The 10,266-nt window shown below is 46.8% G+C and overlaps 1 protein-coding gene across 3 annotated transcripts in view; it reads left to right on the forward strand.

Moving 5' to 3' along the window:
* Nucleotides 1-9,890, forward strand: part of LOC143142517 (sentrin-specific protease 7-like) — a 22,402-nt gene extending 12,512 nt beyond the window's left edge. For 2 of the 3 annotated variants that reach the window (XM_076303452.1, XM_076303454.1), the window contains 12 exons: nt 424-630; nt 1,866-2,122; nt 3,774-3,901; nt 4,775-4,891; nt 5,560-5,679; nt 6,148-6,240; nt 7,281-7,411; nt 8,099-8,148; nt 8,427-8,470; nt 8,630-8,698; nt 9,023-9,173; nt 9,411-9,890. In XM_076303452.1, the coding sequence (XP_076159567.1) occupies nt 424-630; nt 1,866-2,122; nt 3,774-3,901; nt 4,775-4,891; nt 5,560-5,679; nt 6,148-6,240; nt 7,281-7,411; nt 8,099-8,148; nt 8,427-8,470; nt 8,630-8,698; nt 9,023-9,173; nt 9,411-9,542 (1,499 nt within the window). In that variant the 3' untranslated portion in view covers nt 9,543-9,890. The remainder of the gene's footprint in view (nt 1-423; nt 631-1,865; nt 2,123-3,773; nt 3,902-4,774; nt 4,892-5,559; nt 5,680-6,147; nt 6,241-7,280; nt 7,412-8,098; nt 8,149-8,426; nt 8,471-8,629; nt 8,699-9,022; nt 9,174-9,410) is intronic. The other variant, XM_076303453.1, reaches the window with a different exon arrangement.
* Nucleotides 9,891-10,266: the final 376 nt, after the last annotated feature.

A 10,266-nucleotide genomic window follows, 5' to 3' on the forward strand; every position in this document is an offset into this window, starting at 1 on the left:
AGGGTGGCATCAGTGCACCACGGCTATTCTTACCGCTCCACTGCCACGCTACCCTTGCCACCTTAAGCTGGTGGCATCGTGCCTCCATGGGATCTCGTGACTGTAAACAAAGCCTTGTTACATGACAATGGGGTGACAAAAGCTGCCGTTGTTTAATGCCCATTTGTGCTTAAAACATCTTGCCGTGAATGACCTCACAAGGTTACATTCTCTCACCCCCTCGTTCTCCTTGCGAGAGGACATTTTATTACCTTTCATATTTGTGTTATATTTGTGCATTATGTTGTGTTTATGTTTATGGTGTTTGGCAGACATTTTTGTTTTTGCCTTCTGCCCAACAAATGCCATGTTTGACTCCTGAGCCCAAAACGTGCCCGGGAGCTTATCATGTGCCCGTGCTGTGCTGTGTTTCCACTGTGCCAGGAGGGAGTGACGACGAGGTCTCGGTGACCGCGGTGGCATCGGAGCTGCGGCGCTACGGCGTCTGGGACGGCGGCTTGGCGCAGGACGGATCACTGTTCCCAGCGTCCGGCGAGGCCGCACCCTCGCTCCTCTTCCTGGTCGTGTCCGACCCCCAGGCCCGGCTCATGCAGACGGAACTGATGGAGATCCAGAGCATCCACAGGCCAGGTCAGACACCTGTGGCACACGTACACACACACACACTCTCTCTCTCTCTCTCATACACACACACACACACACACACACACACATACACACACACTCAAGACATGGAAATACACACTCCTCCTATCTCTTTCACATGCCCCAGACTATAGTATACTTCCAAAGGAAACAGGGGTTTCCCTTTATGTCGGCTTATGTTACTGTTACTGAACGGATTATGTCTACAGCACCTAGTGTGTGTTTGACAAAATTGGAAATGTTTTTGACTTTCTTAATAACCAGGGCATGGAAAGTTACCTATTTAAACATTAGGCGGGGCACGAGCCCCAAATCTTTGGATTTATTTATTTATTGTCCGACCTAGGGATAATACACACGTTGGAGGTAAATGCTCAGTTGCCTCTAATCAGCACAGTCAATCCTCCCCATGCTTAATGAGGTGCCGTAGGCCCGGGATCTCACAGTGCATGTGTGTAAATGTTGACTGAGGGTTGACGGGGTGGCCCGCTGTGCAGGAGTGATTTATAATGCCAAGACTGGGGATCAGCAGGTGGGGCGGCTCCACAATCCAGTGAAGGATTAATTGAATTAAATTAAATTAGCGCTGCAGTCGAACTGCAAAGGTCAGTGGAAACCATCTTTAAGCTCAGTACCCGAGCAGCCATTGTGGGGTACTGCAACGGTGAAAGAGTACACTAGTAATACATACAAGTGCACTAGTAATTCAGAAAAGTACACTAGTAACACATAAAAGACAAAGTCTCTTAGAACCTAGGGCCAAGTGTGCACTCCTTTCTCTCCATCACGGAATCTATGAGGACAAGTCACTGGCAACCACACATAGATGAACGCAGAGCTATTAATATCCCCTTCAAATGAAAAGGAGAGCAAGAGTATGGGTGGCAAGAGAGAGAATGAGAGAGAGAGAATGAGAGAGAGAGAGAAAGAATGAGACAGAGAGAGAAAGAATGAGACAGAGAGAGAGAGAATGAGACAGAGAGAGAGAGAGAGAGAGAGAATGAGACCGAGAGAGACAAATCCCAGTCAAACACATAATGACTTGACTCCACCAGCTGTGGTTTTCACTTACTCTGCCTGTGTGTCTCTGTGTGTGTGTGTGCGTGTGCGTGCGTGTGTGTGTGTGTGTGTGTGTGCCTGCGTGCCTGCATGTGTGCGGGCGCGCGCGCCTGTGTGTGTGTGTCTGTCCGTCCTTCTGTCCTCCTTTTACACGTATGTAGGTCAGGCCAGTCCGTTTATGCTGCTGGTCCTCAATGAGCACCTGGAGGATCTGCAGGCGGCCCTGCTGGCCTCCATCATGGACCTGGTGGGTCTCCGCAGCGGTCAGCCCGGCCTGTCCTCTCCGCTGGCGTGGGCCGAGGGCCTGGAGCTGCTCCACTGCAGCGGCCAGGAGGAGCACCTCCTCGCCCTGCTCGGCCAGCCGCCAGGCAGCCCCCCGCCGGACGCTGAGGCGCAGGGAGGCGCGAGGAACGGAGAGGTAAGAGGAGATGGGGAGTGGAGATGAGATGCTAAAATCAGGTCCTCATAAAGATAGCTATACACACACACACACACACACACACACACACACACACACACACACACACACACACTCTACACAGGTCACCTCCTACTTCAGAGTTATGGGGGAAAGTAGGTCTGGCTTTCCTCCCATTCGGACACACACACACAGACACGCATACACACATGTGCACGTGCTCACCCACCCACACACACACACACACAAAATTATTCTCCCTCTCAAATTACAACGGTTTCAGGCAGATTAAGTCACCCAAGCAAGGCTCCAGGATTTGTTTGCCATCCTCACTCCAACCACCTCCATCACACTCACTCCCCTCTCCTCTCTCCTCTCTCTCCCAAACACTTCTGCTGGATTTGGGCCTCATGTCAAGTGCGGCACTATGGAGACACTATGGAGGCGTCATCCGATATGCTGTTAGGTCTTGGCCAAGCCCATCGCCTTTGAATCAGGGGAGATGAGGGTGGGCTCGCCCGGCAATTACATGGTGGCAAGCAAAGTCCCTTGAGAGGACTGGGGACTTTAACAGACATTTGGTATATATTTGTGTATATGCCTGTGTGTGTGTGTGTGTGTGTGTGTGTGTGTATATGCCTGTGTGTGTGTGTGTGTGTGTGTGTGTGTGCCTGTGTGCCTGCATGTGTGTGTGTGTCTGCGTGTGTGTTTGCATGTCCACGGTGGGACTGATGAGGTGAGATTGTTGAATGAGTGCCCCCACGCCCCACACATACACACAATGTCTCACACACACTTTTTCCCACCCGCCCTGTTGGGTCACCTCCAGCGGCATCTGCAGAAGTTGAGGGGCTCACTTCACCCCACTCTTGGAGGTACACGCAGGGCCGAGGGGTGCAGAACTGGAGATGGAAGGGATTAACCCCAAGATGAGGGAGTTGGGGGGGTTGGGTTGTTTTGTTTTTTGAGGGGGGGGGGGGGGGTTCACTGCTGGATAAGAGTTGAGGGGTTTCGGGCTGTTTTGGGGGGCTTGGGGCCGGAGGCAAGGTGGGTTTCTGTGTTGTGGAGGTGACGGCGAGCCCAGGGACGAGCCACGCTTCCCGGGGCCAGCTGGCAGGCCGGTAAGTAGGCCACCGCGTTCTGCACTTTACGAGCTGGCTCGCCCGCCACACCGTGGAGAGAGCCCGGCAGCCGGGGACCAGCCCAGGCGGAAAACACATGCCGTCACCCTCCTCCTCTCCTCTCATCCTCTCCTCCCTCTGCTCTCCTCTCCTCCTCTTCTCCATTATGCATCCATCTATCCATCCTCCTCCACCACTTCATCTCTGGTGCAGGGCAGTTGTAAAAAAAAAAAAAAAAAGCTTATCGCGGTTTACTTTTATTTGTCCCCATTTTTTCAGCCTTGCCACGGCACATTGCGATCTGGGTTAATAATTTCTTTCCACGCCGACGACCAATATTTACAAAATTGTGTTAATTTATGTGTCAAGAAACTATTGTTACCTCTCGCCTCAGGCCAAAAATAATAAAGCCGTGGAAAAATCACTTGAGGGACGTTTTTTTGGGGGGCTGGGGGGGGGGGAGGGGCAGTTGGATCTGATCTGCCCTAGTCTGATGGCCCTGGCCTGGACCCTCTTCTTATTCCCAAAAGCAGAGTCCTTCTGGGAGAGGGGCCAGTCAGTCCTCGCAGGCTGCGGCCAAAGCCTCTAGCTCGGTGTCCAGCACCTGGAAGACGCGGTCCGCAGGCAGTCCATGCAGGACTCAGGCCCTGCCTCGCAGGTAAATATCTCACTCAACTCACAATGGGGCCAAAAAGGCCCCTTTAGTTGCAACCAGAGAAGCTGCTATTGTTAGCAGGCGTGTGTTGAAAGCAACAGTAGTAGCTATAATATTCATGACTTGGTCCAGTTCCTTGGAAGAGAGGCAGTGTCTCGTTTCTAATGTATTTATGGCGTTGTAAGTTAGCGTTGTTTAAAAATGTCTCCTAGATGAAGTGTGCATGTAAATGTTAATGGCTCCCTTCTATAGAGGCTAATGTCAACACCAGGTTTGGTCATCATGAGCCCTTAGCTTCAGATTAATCTCAGTCCCAGTTTAAGTGTCCTGTGAAATTAAGAATTAGAATGTGCCCTAGTTCTCGTCCTAATCCATCTGTGGGAATTGGTTTGCTTGTCTGAGACAACTGTCCTCCATGTAGATCTTGTATGTTCATACTGTGTTTATGCAATGACTGTGTGTTCATACTGTTTTTTATGCAATGACTGGGTGTGTATGGCTGTGTGTGTTTATGTATGCTGCTAATGCTGTTGTATGTTTCTATTTATTTTTTTAAGTAACACTAGCACTTCAATTATATTTTTATAGACTCAATGAATGATGCACTGACTGGGAAGGTTTTAGAATATCTTATTAGCATAGATTTTAAAAAACATATTTAAGTTTCTGTAACACACAGTGCTCTGGCCATTAAATAGCCTTAGTTGCGGAAATGGCCTTAAATTAAACAAACAAACAAACAAACAAATGCACTGACTGGAGAGAACTTTAAATGTCGTTGTACCTGTGACAATGACAATAAAGACCTGTTCTATTCATCCATCCATTCTTGTTAACTGAGTGTTTGGTGATTTATTTTCCTTTTTTGGTCTTCAGGTTAATTCAGTACCCCCCACCACCATCCAAGGGTGGAATCACGGTGACCACAGAAGATTTGGAGTGCTTAAAAAGTGGGGAATTCCTCAATGATGTTATCATTGACTTCTACCTCAAGTGAGCACATTGATATTTTTACCTTGGCTCTCTGCCCTTTACTTACAGTTAATCAGCAAATAATGCATGGGCAATGATGTTAGGTAATCATGTGCCTTGCCTTAGGTGCCTAATCAATTGAAATTGTATGGCTTCTCGTACCAGAAATTAGTGGTTGCTCTAAGAGCAGGATGTAGGAACAAACATACCCTCTCAAACTTGTAATTTATAATAAGCTGTATGTTTTTATGGATGCATGACTTTCTTTACAACCAGCCTCACGTCAGCCATATGGCATTTATTTAGCGAGTATCTTGAGACCTTATTATTTTATATATTATTATTATATTATTGTATTCCTAAGCTAGACTAGCTAAATTGTGTTTTATGGGGATGAACTGTGCATGCCTTTTAGGCAAATGTGTATAGTGTGAAAAACATTAAGAAGTCATGTTATTTAATTGTGTATTTCAGGTAATATCAATAACATTGCAGTTTTGCTGTTTTAATTGAGTAAAGCTAAATCAAATGACAATAAGCCAATTACAGTTGCACTGAAATTACCTGGAAAACAAAATGTAAAAAAATGATTTATGAAAATTCATTGAAATGGAGGATATAGCATTTCGGAACCAAACTCTTCATATGTACAAAGCCTAAGGAGTATTTCCCACTGTCCTTTTGGCCAGGTACCTGCTCCAGGAGAGAGCCGACCAGGACATGAGGGAGCGGTCACACATCTTCAGCAGTTTCTTCTACAAGCAGCTCACCCGTAAAGACACGGCCAGCGAGGAGGCGACCGAGGGCTCGTAAGGAGCTCAGTATTTTCACTGCTCGGGGGGAGGGGCGGGGGAGGGAGGGAGGGAGGGAGGGATAGACCAGACTGGAGAGGTCACAAGGGTACACTACAGAGCTCTCACGTTTGTCACGCCCGCATGACCAGGGCTCAAAGCCAGAGTCAGTGCTGCAGCACACTGACGCACCCCGCCAGCAAGTCTATTGACGTCTATTGACTAGCAACTGTAAGACATCGCCAGTGTCTTTCCATTAGTGCACTTTAGGAAATATCCATTGTTGAACAGTTTGTAGTAGCGTACAATAACTAAATTATTTGTTATTTATTCATTTATAATTTATCCTCAAGGTATTTTGGATGAGGATTCTTTTCTGATGAAATTTCTCCTGTAACAGTTACTGGGCTATTTCTGTCACACTGTGTGATATGTTCATACTGAGAGAGAGTTAATAAGTGAATGATTAAATTATCTTTTATGTAGGTCGGAGTACAGGAGGCATCAGAGAGTCCGAACATGGACAAGGCATGTGGACATCTTCGACAAAGACTACATCTTTGTCCCAGTGAATCAAGAGTGAGTGAGACTACACACACACACACACACACACACACACACACACACACACACACACACACACACACACACACACACACACACACACACTGCCACTTTGGGAGACCACCGAGCACCTTTATTGGAGCTCACTGCTCCCATTACAGTGAGTGCAAGACATGGAAACAGTGAGATGGAAAAGGGCACAGAAGTCTGGAGAGGGCAGACCACCGACTTTGCAGAGTAAGGCCTCAAAGTCGAACCAGGGCAGCCCCCCCCCCACCACCACCCCCACCCAACCACCCTTCTTTCCCCAGCGTCTTTAGCCCACCACCCCTATGTCTCTCACCGCCATGGCCTACATACATCAGCCTCATGGTCTGGCATGTTTACATTCTACATATGGCAGAAATTACTTATGCAAATGCAAAAGTGCAATAGCCAGAACGGAGCGAGGCTTTGTGTTTCCTAGGCAGAATGGGCCTGGCTTTTCATGGCTTGTGTTTTAGGAAGGACAAGGCACAAAAAGGCTCTTTGTGTGCTAGGCAGTCTGTGTGTGTGTGTGTGTGTGTGTGTGTGTGTGTATGGAAACCAAGGACATCCGTTTGGCAAGCTCCACAGGTTCAATATCAAAGCAGCCATTTAGCCGTAACACGAGCAATGGGACAAAGAAATGTTGCAAATGGGAAATGATACAAGACATGGATGTTTAAATATGACATGGCGTGTTCTTGTAAAATTGAAGACCACATTGTGCATTCACACACACACACACATGCACACACACACACATGCACACAGATTCTCTCTTCCTCTGCCTGTCTTTACACACACACACACACACACACACACACACACACACACACACACAAAGAAGTCTTCATAGAGCTGCTCCCTTGAATTGTGAATGTCATTTAGTGCTGCATTGTTGTGCACAGTCCAGGAGACTCTATTTAGGTCAACTCAAATCTGTCCAGTCCGGTGTCTGTGAATGTCTTTGGTTATGACTGCCATGTACCATCTGCGTGCTTATGCAAGTTGCCCTCTCTGTCACCCCAAAGGGCTCACTGGTACCTGGTCATCATCTGTTTCCCGGGTTTGGAGAAGCCCCAGGTTGTAAAGTGGGGAGGCCCAGTCCAGGAGGGGAGTGCTGGGGTTAAGAAGAAATGCGAGCCCCAGGCTTCCAGCCAAGGTATGGAGGCCTCAGGCCCAAGGGTTTTTTTCCCTTCTTTTTCTGTAGGGGGAACATGAAACAGGTGTGCTGTCCCTTATTGCACCCCAGTATGTATGTTATTCGAGTAATTAGTCCATATTCCGTATGTTTCCCCATTTACTTCACTGGGTCTACATCTATGGATCATCAAAAATGGCGCAGACTAGTCCCAACCATACACGTGCAAAGTACACTCAAACCCTGTTTTAGGGTGTTTGGAGAGGTTTCAGTCATGAAATACACTTGCTACTCTAAAGGGAAAAAAGATTCAGGGAGCTTTGGTCTTTACCTGTAGGAGAGGGACACTGTGCTTTGGCATTACCTTGAAGTTATATATGGAGCTCCTAGGAACACATCATTCGGCCAGATCAGTGCAAACAGATTTAGAGCACCATTAAAAGTTGAAACTATTCTAACAGACTCTTGTAAAGTCAGAAACGAATCTGTGACTCCACTTTCAAAAAAAATAAAATAAGAGGGGTTTTGCTCAGTTCACTGTGTTGATGAGAGATTGTGAAACTGGTGTGTGTGTGTGTGTGTGTGTGTGTGTGTGTGTGTGTGTGTGTGTGTGTGTGTGTGTGTGTGTGTGTGTGTGTGTGTGTGTGTGTGTGTGTGTGTGTGTGTGTGTGTGTGTGTGTGTGTGTGTGTGTGTGTGTGTTTTGACAGGGACCAACGTACGAGCCACGTCCTCATACCAGAGATCACAAAGTTTGCCGGTAAACATTATTCTTTCCAACGACTTCAAAAAGAGTGTTTAGAGTAACTGCACCATTGTTATTGTGCATTTTACAACAGATAAGCAGATAAGTCTTTGTTGTGACATCTCACTGTGTATTTCATTTGAAACAACAATGACCACAGTAAGGGGTCACGCAAGCACGGTTTTAGACCTAGTTAAAGGTTTTAAATAATTGAATTACCTCCTATCCCCGCATATCAAGATGGGTAAATTGATGCTGATCTGAATGTACTTAGTTTTATTTGTATTCTCTAGGACTGTACACAGCAGAGTTGCACTAAAGAAAGCATATGCAGGAGGTAAGAGCCTTACTTTACTTACTGACATACCGGTAAGCAATGCAGTTCAACAACAAAACATCTGCTGTGTATGGTGTGTCTGTGTGTGTGCGTGTGCTTGTGTGTGTGTGTGAATGGACATCAGTACATTTTATTCAGTATATTCTTTTCCTCTGCCAGGCCGTGTATTCTGGTCATGGACTCCTTGAAGCTCTCCTTCCATGAGCGCATCTACAAGCTCTTACGAGAGTGAGTACTGCTCTCTTCATTGTGTGTGTGTGTGTTTGTTTGTGCGTGGGCGGATGTAAATGCCCTCTGAGCCCAGCAGACACTCAGAGTTTATCCTTCCATGAACCACTCCAAATGGTGTTTCTTTAACTCCAAACATTATTTGTGTGTGTGTGTGTGTGTGTGTGTGTGAAAAAGAGAAGAGTGAGAGAGAGAGAGAGAGAGAGAGTAAAAGAGAAAGGGAGGGAGGGAGAGAGAGTGAGTGTGTGCAAGAGTGTGTGACCCTTGAGAGAGTGAGTGTGCTGGAGTGTGTGTGTTGTGTTTTGACCCTTGCGTCTGTCTCAGCTACCTGCAGGTGGAGTGGGAGGTGCGCAGAGGCACCCCACGCCGCTTCACGCCAGACAATATGAAGGGTTCACACTGCAAGGTGCCCCTGCAGGACAACAGCAGCGACTGCGGCCTCTACCTGCTCCAGTACGTGGAGGCCTTCTTGCAGGTATGTCCAACACAGCCCTCAGGCTCTGTCCACTCCCCACCTCAGCAGAGCGCCTGGGCCTGCCTCCCACTAGTCTACTGTGTCCATGCGCTGGATCGTGAAACACAATGTCTTGTAGGAGATTAACCATAGATAGTCTTCTGAAATTACAAATTGGATCTTTATTTCTCATCTCTCTCTCTCTCTCTCTCTGTCTCTCGCTCTCTCGCTCTCTCTCTCTTTGACCATCCACAACAGAATCCGGTGGTGCACTTTGATCCTCCGCTGCGGCTGGAGCACTGGTTTCCACGGCAGCAGGTGCGGCGGAAACGGGAGGAGATCCGTGACCTGGTGCTCCAGCTCTATCGTCAGCAGGGAGCGGCGAAGTGAAGAGGGGTGAAGAGAAGGGTCCAGGCTCCGGTCAGAGAAGACACCCTGCTCAATGCAGACCCGTCGTTTTCCAGTGGCCTTGTTCAATTTGTTTTTTGTCTTTTTTTTAATATTGTTTCTAATTGTTTTGTTTGTTTTTTGTTTGGTTTCTTTTTTTATATTAATATTAATTATTATTAATTGAGTAATAACACTCCAATTTGATAAGTGTAATGCAATGCTGTATACATTATTTATAAAACTGTGAACACTTAGACAAACTACTTGAACAAGATGTTTTATAGCTTTTACTATTGCTATTATGCCATTAATGTGAAGACCAAGGAAATATTAAAATGTTATTTTTTTTACATTTTGTTTGTGCTTTCTTCTCTGATATCCCTAACTAATACAAAGTGCAACAACGTTTTTGTGGACATTAAAAATGTACTTTAGTTTACATATTTTGACATGGTGAATATTTATATGGTTTAGTTGCAGCTGCAAACAATAGTGGCATTAGTACAAATACGCAGAGGCCGTTTTTTTCTTTTAGTTTACTCTCTGGCTTTGCTGCCCTCATTTTCCAGAGCTGGCGAAGAAGCAAGCTTGCTAAACGACCCCTTGTAATGTGATTATTAAAACAAAACCTCGTTTTGCTCCCCTGTTGTGTTTATGTAGCTTGGACGCGGTCCGAGTGGGTCTCTCGTTCTGTGTATACCGTTGTTTCTCCCCTGTCTAGAAC

The sequence above is a fragment of the Alosa pseudoharengus genome, unplaced genomic scaffold (assembly GCF_046254945.1).
Source record: "Alosa pseudoharengus isolate Yale_2024_CS ecotype anadromous, Long Island Sound unplaced genomic scaffold, YU_APseudo_1.1 YU_APseudo_1.1_scf_24, whole genome shotgun sequence".
NCBI lineage: Eukaryota > Metazoa > Chordata > Actinopteri > Clupeiformes > Clupeidae > Alosa > Alosa pseudoharengus.